Source organism: Eubalaena glacialis, chromosome 7 (genome assembly GCF_028564815.1).
Source record: "Eubalaena glacialis isolate mEubGla1 chromosome 7, mEubGla1.1.hap2.+ XY, whole genome shotgun sequence".
In the NCBI taxonomy this organism is placed as follows: Eukaryota; Metazoa; Chordata; class Mammalia; order Artiodactyla; family Balaenidae; genus Eubalaena; species Eubalaena glacialis.
The window spans coordinates 26933672-26946714 of record NC_083722.1 but is presented as its reverse complement, the minus strand read 5'-3'; the positions used below and the strand labels follow the sequence as shown (position 1 = coordinate 26946714).

Genomic DNA, 13043 nt, shown 5'->3' with positions numbered 1-13043 from the left:
CTCCCCTGACCTGCATCTTATGGTTTCATTCATTTTCAGGGAGAAAGGTGTTTACATGTAGGGGGTAGAGGAAATAGGCTATTACACATATGCCCTTGTGTCTGACTGTGTGCTTGTGGTGTGCTTTGATTCCTACTCCTATTCTGGCACAAAAAACCAAATGTATCCAAGCCTGTTTGGCTCAGTCCTGCCTTTGCCCCTTTGGTCCAGCATACTACTCACTCTTGCAAATCACGAAGCTTCCTTAGAAGCACGTCTCTGCATTACTTTCCTAGGTTTTTTCTTTTTTCTACTATTCTCTCTTTCAAAGTTCATGCCAACTAATGTGCTTTTCAAAACTCAGTTTCTGCTTTTTTCTATTGTTTACATTTGTCAAAATTGATAGGTATTCTAATAAAATTGTAGACTGTAATTATTCCTAATGATGTCTAACTCCTACTGAATAATAATGAAAGTTTTGGAATTGCTTAGGTTTTAATTTACAACAAATATTTGAGTTTAGATGAAATCTTTCTAAGAACTGAGTCAGAGTAGTTTTGCTTTTTAATTAATATAATTTTAAGTAGGTAATTTGTTAGATGGTAAAAATTCAAAAGTTACAAAAGGTATATAGTGAAATGTCTCCTTTTCACTCTATTCCCCATTTAGATCCCCTCCTGGAAGAAACAAATGTTACTGGTTTCTCTATTTCCTTCCAAGGATATATATGTGTATGCATAGTTTTGGTTTTTATTTTTAAAATATAGCATTCTATACACACTGTTCTACACATTTTTTCACACATTATCTTAGTGTTCTTTTTATTTTCAGTTTTTACAAGTTGTTCATTCTTTTAAACATGCACAGTATTCCATTTTTTGAGTGCATCATAATTTATTTAACCAGTGACCTACTAAATATCATATAGGTGTTTTTAATCTTTGGCTATTACTAATAGTGCTACAATGAGCAACCTCACACTTACATAAATAATTCTTCAGATATGCAAGTATATCTATTCAATAAATTCCTAAGAATGTGTTGCAGGGTCAAAAGATATTTGCATTTGTAATTTTAAAAGATTATTGGAAGATTGCTCTTTATAGTAGTTGTAAATTTATAGTTCTATCAGTGATGGGGGTAAGAAGCATTGATATGCTAGTACTTCCCTATACTCTAGCCCAAGCAGGGTGCTATCAATTTTTTGATCTTTGCTAATTTGAGTGGAAAAAAGAAAATAGACTACCTCTATTATGAAGGAGGTTGAGTATATTCTTAGGAGAATTTTATGAGCTTTTTTGTCTGTTCACTAACTTTGTACCAATAGGGTAGTTTTTTACATTTTTCTCATTCATTTGTAAGTGCTCATTGTATATAAGGAAAATGGGCTGTGTGCCTCTGATATGAGTTGCAAAGCCTCTCCACCCCTGGCTCTGGTTTGTCTGTTTGCTATTATGAGTTTTTTGTTTGGTTGCTTATTTGTTCAGATCTATGTCACGCAGAACTTTTTTATATTGATATAATCATATTTCTCATATATTTTATTCCATGGCCTTTCATTTTTATTGTAATATTTTGAAAGTCCTTTTTTATCCCAAGATTATAAAATATTTCTCCCATGTTACCTTCTAATTACTTTGTGGATCTATATTTTATGTTTAAATCTTTGATCCATCTGGACTTTTTGTTGTTGTTGGATGTATGATATAGATCTAATTTTACTTGTTTTTTTTCCCCAGATGGCCAGCCAGTTGTCCCAACACCTTTTATTGATAATCCATTTTCCCCTACTGTTATGAAAAGCAAGTTTCATCTTACACTAAATCTCCTGAAACAAATATACTTTTTTAATTGACTGATGACTTTGTTCCCCTAACAATGTCTCTCCTTTACCCCACCACATAGCCATTTTTGTTTCTAGAGTGTGTATTATATCAGCCAAATAAGGCAGAACTCAATATGCAAGAACCCAGATACACAGAGGTCTTTACAGTTTAATATTAACTCCATAGTAACTGTTTTCTTTTTTATTGATATAAGCCACAGAATCCTTGTTTTGGAGGAAGGTGTATATTTCAACCCCACATAATGCTTTCCCTTCACCTTAGGACAACCCTGGCTTGAGATGAGGTCAGGAGCTTTCAAAAAATGCAGATGCCCTGGTTCCAGATATTGAATGACGGGGAGTGAAACCCTGGTGTGTGTGTGTGTGTGTGTGTGAGTGTGTGTGTGTGTATGCACACATGCGTGTATACACACATATTAAACAAACTCCCAGGTTATGGGAATAGCAAGGATTGAAAAACACTGTCTTCAAGCATAATCTATTTTATTAAATGGCTCCACTGATACAATGATATACTCAATGGGTTTTTTATATATTTCATTCTTTCTAGCAATTCTCTTTTGCTCTAGTTTTTCATTTATATTCTTTGGAAGGGGTGCCTCGCAAGATTATTGTTATAATTAACCAATAAAATATTTGAAAGCTTTTCCATTTAACAAATGTTTACTAAGTACCTATTATGATTCGGGTGCTGTACTAAGCACAGAGTATGGAATGGGGAACAAAACTACCACTTTGAAGAACAAAGTGTTGGTATTTAAACAAAATCCTCGTTAAATAGGGAAACTACCACATTATAAGGCACTTACCTATAGTGTAGATTATATGATATATAGTGTTACAGAGTGCACTCCTTTTAGAATCGTTCTGGAAGCCTGTAACAGATACGTTAAACCTGTCCTTCAGCTCTAGGGTTTACTGAAGCTTGATATTTTTTTATAACTTTTTTAATATCTTATCCAGATTTAAAAATATTCTCAAATTTGCTATCTAACAGGTGCTTCTCAGACTAATCCCAGAGATAGATTTGAATGTGCTATTTTCCATACATGTAATTAAAATCGAAATCACAGATATGTGACTGGAATTTAACACATATGAATTGTTGCTTTCATTTAATAATATTGGGTATTACAATAAGAAGTTAAACTTAAATTCTTTCTAAGGCAATGAATTTAGTGACAGCTGGTGAGAATTATCCAGTGAATAGCAATGTAGACAATTAATACAATGTCAGTTGTATCCTTTAGTACAAATTAGTTTTAGATATTGATTTACAGTTGTCTAAAGTACATTTTCTTCTAAAATACGATAATTCTAAAAAGAGAAAAAATCCTTAATGACTGGATAAAATGTTGAAATTAGGCGTGTTCATTTCTATTTTAAAAATGCATTTAGACCTGCTTCAGGTAAAATAATGTGGGAACCCAGAATCTTAGTAAAATGATCAATCCACTTTCCTCAGAAAACATTTTTTTCCATTAACTTTCCATTTCTGGGCTTCAATAATAATTGCCATAGAAGTGTTTCCTAATATTTACCCTTAGTTTTTTACTTTTTGCTTTTGAGTGTGAAAAATGAATGCCCTGAAAAAGAGCAAATTCTCTTTTTATGCTCTTCCCGTATTCTGTAACTTTGCTTGTGTTGGTTTTTTGAAAGAGAGGTCCTCAACATGAGTCATTAACGGCTGCTGTTACTATTGAAAAATGCTTAGTGGTCTCCCCTTTTTTGGAAGGGGGGGTGTCACTACTTGGCATAGAGAGCCTAAAGCCTTGCACTTAGAATATTCTGTCCAAGCTCTCAAACTATCCCCCATGTATCCTACTTCTATAACAGTAATTTTTGGAATGACATGAAATACAATGGAAGTATTTGTCAAAGTTACTGTGTTGCTTCAGTGGTGTAAAGAAGCAGGGGTGGGGCGGTACTGGTTTGTCAGGTGGCACAGTGCATTGAAATAAAGGAAGAGCTTAAATACTCTCTGGAAAACAGCCACCACAGGGCATCCCACCTTATCGTGCACAGAAATGAGACAACAGCCGCCATGTTTGCGCTATGGGATCTAGCCCTTCAGGGATCACTCTGTCGCCCCAGGTTATTGCACCTACCTGTTCACGTGGGTACTTCGTCCCCCCACAGAGACAGAGAAGCTCGTAGTTCTTTATTTTCACAAATCAGTCAAATCCCCCAGAGTCTTATTCACGTGCTTTTCTGCTCCAAAAATTTCTATTTTTCTTAAACCTGTTGACTCTAAGATATCTGTGGTACAGGATTGAACTGTAGATTTGTCATTGTTCCTGAATATCATGTGTCTTTTAATTCATGGATCCATTAATTAATTCATTCTTGGGTCCTCACACACAAAGCTTTTGTGGCATGGTCTACACATTTTAACTACACATCAGAGTGTCTTCACTTGCCACTTCTTTTGATGTAGCATCGCTATACATCCAGTAACAATGTTACGTCGCAAGCAGGAGAAAGCAGTAAACAGAGCTAAGGGAAGGAAGGATCTGGCTGTCAGTGTAAATGTAAATAGCAGCTGTTCCATTCAAACTGTTTTTAAAACTACCACACGGTGAGAGGTTTGCATAAAATGGGCCAGATCCTCAAGAATCAGGTTTTAACACAAAATTTAAGAGGCATGCTGCCATCCTCCTGTTTGCACTGTTTCACTTCTCCTACTATTGCACAAACAGTAGAGGGGGAAAAAATATATATATATGTACACACATATATGCATATGTGTGTATGTGTGTATATATATATATACACATATAAAATAGTCTCTTAAATATATATATATATAAAATAGTCTATATAGAGACTTGTATATATTGTATATATGTAAAATAATCTCTTAAGTTTTTATTTAAATATCTATTTCTGTGTCAATATTGCAATATGAAGATATATCAGTTTACATAACTCGATTTGCTGTACAAGGATGACATTATGAACAGTGCTATTGGGTTAGGTGCAAAATTCTTCTGAGTCCTAAGGTCACATGAGTTTATCTTCTGGTCAGGTGCTGTAGCCATTCGTTGATGGGTCAAGCTTTAAGACTTTTTACCTCAAATTTGAAATTTATTGAATTATCTCCCTTCTGTCATTTTCTTAGCAAAAGTAACCATCCTACATGGCATTACAATGTCTCTTTAAAAAAAATCTTCGTGCCTTTTCTTCTGCCAAATAAGCACACATTTTCTTTCCTCTTTGGTTAGGGTGATAAACTGCTGGTAATAAGCGCTTTAAAAATATTGCTTGTACATTGCAGTTTATCCAAAAATGTGACCCCCCCAATAATTAGCACTACCTAGTCAATATAGAGACCCTTTTCATCCAGTTTTGTCATCTTTCTGTTTAAAATGGAGGAAAAACGATGTTTTCTACCACAGGAATATAAAAATCTTAACTAAAGACCTGCTGCTGCTTTGAAACAGACTGAGGGGAAAATCATGATTGGATAGTTCACAAAACATTATCTGATCTAATACGTTTACCACATTGTCATATTTTTATATTAAATTGGACTCTTCCAAGGCTTAGAACAGGGCTTCTCACATTTTGTGAATGAAAAAACGTTGTTAAAGACTCAGGGAATGCATGAAAAGGATGAATTACAATGTTCGTGTCTCATGGTAACATAAATAAAAATTAAACACACTTGTATAAACTCGAGTCTAATTTTAATGTGTGGTTAATATTTGTACACACTGAAACTTCAAATCAGGGTATTAACTAATATCTGCATAGTCACAGTGGAGATTTCCATAGCCTAAATGTGCCTTCCTGTCAAACAAACAAGGGTGAGAACCCCACCAGTTCCTATTAGCTCTGTGGGCATAAATCACATAAATAAACCATCATTAAAGAGCCCTTAGTCTTGTTCCTTCTTCTCCTTAATACATATAAGGGAAACATTATGAGATAGAAGCTTTTAGGGAAAAAGAAAAACTCACAAACAAATATTGAACGTCATTATTTACATTTTTTACAACTAAAAATCCTAAGGGAAAAACATATATCCAAGAAATATTTAAGGGAAAAACACTCTTAGGATTATATTTTTTCAGCTCTATACTGTCCTAAAATGTTTTCCTGTTTTCCATTGTTGGTAATTTTTTGGTCACTTTTATAAATATGAGTTTCCCAATCTGAAAGATTAATATTTCTTTTTTTTTTAGAGAAAAAATAGTATCTTTACTAAGGAATGTTTCATTGATATTAACTAGCCTATTGTGTATATCTATAAACTTTTCCTCCTTTTCTATAGTAATATTAATCATTTTTACTTCTTACTAATATTAATTCATCGACTACTTTGTTATTCTATGAATATAAAGCAGGATCAAATCCATTACTTCGGCCAGTCACCAAACAAGTGTCATGAGGTTTGGTCATCAAACCTGACTATTTTTTAATTTCTTCATGGCAAAATTTGATTGACTATGTAGCTGTTGGATCACCTCTCCATGAGTACCACCTTCTCCTCTTTTGAACTTGTGTCAAACATTTTATCTCTAACATTTATTTGATACTTATAATACAATAGCTTGTATTATATATAATATCAATATAATGCCAATGAACATGTGCAGACTATAGATAATGCTTTTGTAGATGCAATATAACTTATAAAGTGCTACTAAGGTGTTTCTGGATTTATTGTTGTTGTGACTACTGTCATTGATATGATTGTCATCTTCCTAGAAACAGGGACAATCTTTGGTGCCCTTTTATATCCGTCTTTACTCCTCCCTAGCACTTTGCCTTGAATGAAGTAGGTGCTCGATATATATGTAGTGAGAGCTTGCTTTTTTAAAGTTTTAATGGTCAAGTAAGTATTGGCTTGATTGAGCTTTAAAAATATGGTTGTTTTCCAAACTGGAGTCCATGGCCAAATCTTACCTTGCCAATAAGTCATTTTTACCCCATTTCTTTCAGATTTTGTGAAAGAACAAAAGTTATTTATCATTATACTGTACTTAAGAAGCACTGTAGTTTTTAAAAGGCACTGAAGAAGTACTATACATAGTACTAAAAGGTACTGAGGCTCACCAGAAAGCCTGATAACGCTAGTACTATAATTAGGCAGTATAATCTCTTTAGCAACATAATGTTATGCAATTGATATAATTCAATTATTTCCCTTTCCAAAGTGTTCCAACTTCTTTGAAAAATTATGTGGACCTTTTGCCAGTGTTTGGTAGGTCTCGTGGAAAAGATATCTGAATATTTCCGATACATTGAGAATAGGTTGTAGGTTGGGCAGCAACAAAATGACATGCCCATAGAGCTTTTCCCCCAAGGCATTCATGTGTAAGATCTCAGATGTCCAGCTGGTCTAATGGTCAAGAGCCTCGAGGGGAATCAAAACTCCTAGACTGTGCTTCTGATTTTCCCCCTCAATTTCCCACATACCCCTGCCGGGTTAAGTAGCTTCTGTTTCTCCATGTTTCTTAACCCCACCCCACCCCCAACGCTCCTTTCCCTTGGATTATTTAGAATGAATAGGAAAAATGATCCACATGACCACAACCAGGAATGAGGCTTGAGGAAAGAGAAGGTGTTCCTCTTGTTGAATTTGGACATTAGTGAGAAACTGACTTTTATTGTCTGCCAAGGAAATTCGTGAGAAACTGACTTTTATTGTCTGCCAACAGGGGAGGCATTACACTTGGCTCGAGATTTTGGCTACACTTGTGAAACAGAGTTTCCAGCCAAAGCAGTAGGAGAACATCTTGCCAGACAACATATGGAACAGAAAGAACAGACAGCAAGAAAAAAGATGATCCTAGCGACCAAGTAAGCAGAATGGGGAAGACTCTGTGTGCGTTCATCCTGTTTTTTTTTTTTCATTTTCTTTGAATGAGGGTAACAGTCTAGAAAGCACCTGGTCTCTAAGGGGGGGGTCTCACACACCAGCAGCTAGATGTATTAAACAAGGACTTCCCCAACATTGCACCCATAGCAAGATTTGAAAACTGTATAGTGATGGAGCGACCACTGACACTGACAAAAGTTCTTAGAAAACCTCTTCAGAATAGTAGGAATGCCTAACATGTTTAGGAGATGTAGATTCCAGGCAAATATGCTGGTTGGTTGCTATGCAATTTGGTCTAAGCCACTCACTGTGCCTTAATAAATGAGGAGAAAGATCTTAAAACACTGTAAGTGCTCAGAGAATGTGAAAAATTGAGGACCCAGATGCATGAGAGGTAACAGAGAGACGTCCGGGATCAAGGATTGGCATCAGTGCCCCCATTTTTTCTTGTATATAATTAAGCAAATAATCCTTGTACTGCCCCAGCCCCTGTAGTGATAGTGTCAAAAAGAAAAGATAGAATGTGTGAGAAAGCTTCTGAAAATTGTAAAAAGTTCAATTAAAATGTGAATTAAAATAATGAGGGAAATGATGCGGAAAAGGGGAAGCTTTCATAAGATAACTTCAAACTCCCTCAAACTTGAAAGTTCTTTGATAATTAAAGAACTACCATTTACTGTGTGAAAACCCAGCAGAACTCAAATCACGTTCAAATTTTTAGAAGAGGACTTCCCTGGTGGTCCAATGCATGTTGGGACTCCATGCTTCCACTGCAGGGGTTGTGGGTTCGATCCCTGGCTGGGGAACTAAGATCCTGCATGCTGTGCTGCATGGACCACAAAAAAAAACTTTAGATGAAAATCTTTCAAGTGGTAGCTAATTCTTGCTCTCTTCTCTTTACTAAAACAAGTTATTGCTACAGATAAACCATTAATAATCTTATTTAATTTCCTAACTCTATATTCAGATTTTAGAACTTATAGTCCCAGGTGGTTAAATTATCATTTATAAATTAGTTTCTTATTTGGGGAAAACTTTTAAAGAGAAAGTATGTGGTAGATAGTGTTAGAAACATTGCTTCTTAGAAACTGATTTTTTTAAATGACTTTACGATATGTTGGCTAAAATGTAAATGTCTCAGAATGCACAAAACCAAAAATAAATATTTCTCCTTCTACTACATCTAAAGTAACATAGACCTTCTTACAAATTTAAGGTTTTGTATGGGATACCTACCACCCAACAGGCTTGCCCAAGAAACATTAAGTCCCTTATTTGGGGTTTGTGCTGCTTGTGGCTGTCACTGTTTGGGTTTCAGATATATTTATTCATTGTTTTTCTGAGAGTACTAGATAATTCTCTCATCTTGCCCCAAAGAGAAGGGAAATGAAAGGTGGTGGCAAAAGAAGAGAAAAGACAAAACAAGGAGATAAAAGGGAAAGAAATAGCAGAAAGATTGAAGTAAGACCAAGAGTTAGAGAAATAACATTATAAGGGATATAACACTTGGATTTAAAATTTTGAGAGGAGCTTTGTGCTAGGGAAGCTGCTGAACACTTGCTAGTGGAAAGGCCTAAACCTAGATTTTTTGTGCAGTTTATCTCCCTGGGGGAGGGGCGGGGAGGTGGTCTTCACTTCTACTTTGCTTCTACTTTTTCCCTCTTCTGAACAGTTTTTGACCCAGAGGGGTCTTCATCTGCCATATTTCAGTTTTTCCAGAAGGAACTGAAAGTACATATAGTTCGTTAGTTTGTATCCTTAATGTAATCTCAGGAGACTATAACAAGTTGTTACAGATCAGGAGAAATATACAGTGCTAGAAGTTAGGTAGTATCTCCTAGGTGTTCCCAAAGCATGTCATTCTAGCTGGTAGGATTTTACAAATTTCCCAACATGCATACCCATGTGATACCTCTGAATGATACTATTATCCCCAAATACGAATTATCCAAGAGAAAACACACCTTCATGTTTTCTACCTCAAAATTACTCGGTTGTGGTTTTATCATGCATTTTCTAAGACTTTCACCCCCTGATCCAGAGAAATCCTTCTTGTCTTCCTTCCTCCAGGTTTTCGAACTGTTCACTCCCACCACCCACAGCAAGGCCACCATTAAATATCCAAACATAAGTTCCCATTTTCTTGGGAATTCCCATCACTCTGTTTAAGGGTTTGGAAGTCAGTGCATTCAAACTGATGTTGAGATTTTGTTTTCACAGAAGTAAATGTTAGAAGAACTTGGGAGAAGTAAGAGAAGTACTTTCATATTTGTCAAAGTTATATGGAGACATCTATTTTATAGTAGTGGATTCAACTAGGGAGTAGTATTTCCCTTTTACATGGGATCTAAGTAATGTATATTATTTTAGGTGATATTTTGAACTTTGATTTCATAAAATATTTCAAGAACATGTAATTCTCTTTGATCCCTTTGCCCATAGCTGGACATTTGCAGACCATTAAATGTCAAGCAAGGATTGAATTCACTAATTCCAATTACCTTATTTTATGTAAGAGTAAATAGGCTATAAATATCTAGAAATTAGGAGACAGACTAAATGTTTTGTTTTTGTGGTTATTTATATCCATTCCATCTTCTTATTAGATCATGTGAAACAAGAGTTGAAGAATCGGAGACTATGCAGTCATAGCCAACATACTCAATACAAGTAGTCATCAATATAAGTAGATAAATTAAGGGGTGTGTGGGAATAAATGTCTTTCTGCAACATATTAATGGATCCAACATGTGTTCTGAGTAGTTTCTAAATTTTCCAATGGTAAAGCATTGGCTATCTTCGATTAAAATGCTCAGTGTTGAAATTAAGTAATCTACATGGATATTCGTTACATTCTGATCAGTTCACCTTTGTTCACAAGACTGTGACAATTGTATCAAAAATATATACGAAATTCAAAATTCTTTAGATGAGAGATCCAATTGCTGGTCCGCATCGGCACAATGGCTTACATATTTCTTTTTTACCTCTATGAATAACAGATTCTGTTGTAGTTAATTATATTGCCGAGTATACAATTGTAAGAAAGGCTCCTTGATGAAGTGCCTTACCCTCCTAATTCCTCTTTATTCCCAGTGCTTTGTTGATTAACGAAATATTTTCGTGTAATTAGATAATTATTTAAGGGGAGGAATAGAAACTGAGTTAGACAGTTTTTGAAATCTAAAAATGTGCTGGACAAAACATTTATTTGATTTATGAAAAACACATTTAAACCTCTTCATTGAATTAGAACTAAATATGATTAACACTTGATCTGCATTAGGGTAAAGCGGAATAGTGAGCAAGTTTTAATTTTTACCATAACATTAATAGTCAAAAGGAGAAACAGAACTTTAAATTCAGACATCAGCTAAAAAATTATATCCTTAAGCACAATGACGTAAGTGATAAAGTTAGAATTTATGATTCATCGAAGATCATCTTGTGTTACATAATTCATAATGTGACATTCTGTTTGGAGAAATAAGAGTATTTCTTACTGTAGCTTCATAAATAAAAATTTAAATAAGAATGAAACTAAGCATGAAAATAATAACTCTGTAACTGTCATAATGTGATGATGATAATTGCCTAAAGGAAATCTGCAAAATTGTCATCTGTTTTTAAGTCTGGAGGCTGTCCGAAGTCAGTGAGTTAAGCAGAAGAATCAAATATCAAGGTTGAAAATTCTGAAACTTCTCCTGATACAGCTTCATGTGTGGAGTAGCTGAATTGCTTAGCATAAGTTAAATTTTTCCACACTTGCCTTTTCCTCATTTCTTCCTCAACTTTAAGTTTATTGTAACTTGCTCTGTTGTTTAAACAGTAAAGAAATTGATTTGCCAACTTATAAATTAGTTTATTCAATTATCTGAGAAATTCCCATATCATAACACACGAACTAAAGCAATGTTTTAACCTCCATTTAAATTTTTAATACATTTTAATCTGATGGAAAATTAAGAGACCAGTCTTTAAACAACTCTAACATTCCTTTGTAATAATGCATCATACTGATGACCTACCATGTAGTAATTCACATTGCTAGTCTGAAAAATGATAGCAAGAGTCTGTATTTTAAAATTTAGTAAGACATTTTCTAAAAACAAAGATAACAATATATCTAACTCTATTAAATAACATAAAGCGCAACAGATAATGATGCCCCACCAAATGTCATCATTTGATGCCAACAAATAACATCAACATTTAATAAGTTGCTACTCGTTAATTAGAAATAGGCAATACACCTGAAAGTCAGCCAACTGAGTCTAACTCAGAACAGAAAAAGTGAGAAGTTCAGATCAAATATTCTCAGTGGAAGTACACACATGCACTGTTAAAACATGCATTTAGATGCTACATCTGAGACTCAACCAAACATTAGCAGGGGGGGTATGGAGGATCCTGTTTGATTTAGAGCAGGTGAAGACTTATCTGTTTATTTGCTTGTTGTTTGGCTTTTCCTTTCCCTATGACCCTCTTTTACTTTCACCTGTGTTCAAAACGAGTAAGGCAAATTCTGTGAAATGACAATATTTGAACACTGGCATTAAAACTGAGACTAATTGCTTGTAAAAAAAAAAGAAAGAAGTCTCAAATGATCTCCAGAAGAATTCAATAAATATGGGGTACCTTATAATAAACAAGGCTCCTCTGATTTTAACTCAATGCTACATTATTTGGGCTTCAAGACATTTTGTCACTTTGTAGTAGTTTTTTGCTTAATGACACAAATGCTTTAGAGAGGACTTAGTGGCTGGGCCCATGGAGTGACTTTCACTTGGAATAATTTGACCCTTCTGTCCTTGATTTTGGCTCCATAGGGAATTATAGTCAGGGCTACCTTATTAACATTTTGTGACTGCCCATTGTAAATCCAGACAAAAAACCTAATCACTATCGTATTATGCCTTGAATATGGAGTGGTTTCACTTAGTTGATGGATTCTTTTGAGCAATTCCTCGGCAGTCTTTTACTTCACTCTTCAGCTTCTGCATTAATCTAGTGTTTTGTTGTTAAAAAACACACACACACACACAGTTCCTTCATATGTTTCCTTCTTCAGAATTATATCTTTTGGACTATGTATCACAAGGGCTTTACTGTTATCCAACAATCATGGTAATATGGTAATTAAAACTGAAACCAATGATCAGAAATCATAATCATTTAAATTAAGAAAAGCAGCAGAAAAATGCCCTTGCTGATACTTTTTTGCAAGAAACTATCTTACATGGAGCATAATGTAATCATTTTTGTGAGACAAAATGAGGCTAGTAGACTAAATTTGGGTGATTGTCTACTTCAAATATTAAAAATACAAATTTAGTCCACAAGAGTCTGAATTATAATGAAATATTGGGGAAAGGGATTTCCCAAAGTCTA

The 13043-nt window shown here is 34.7% G+C and overlaps 1 protein-coding gene across 1 annotated transcript in view; it reads left to right on the top strand.

Moving 5' to 3' along the window:
* Positions 1-13043, top strand: part of TFAP2D (transcription factor AP-2 delta) — a 51799-nt gene that overhangs the window by 22544 nt on the left and 16212 nt on the right. Inside the window, exon 6 of the mRNA XM_061194982.1 lies at positions 7492-7633. Within this exon, the coding sequence (XP_061050965.1) occupies positions 7492-7633 (142 nt within the window). The remainder of the gene's footprint in view (positions 1-7491; positions 7634-13043) is intronic.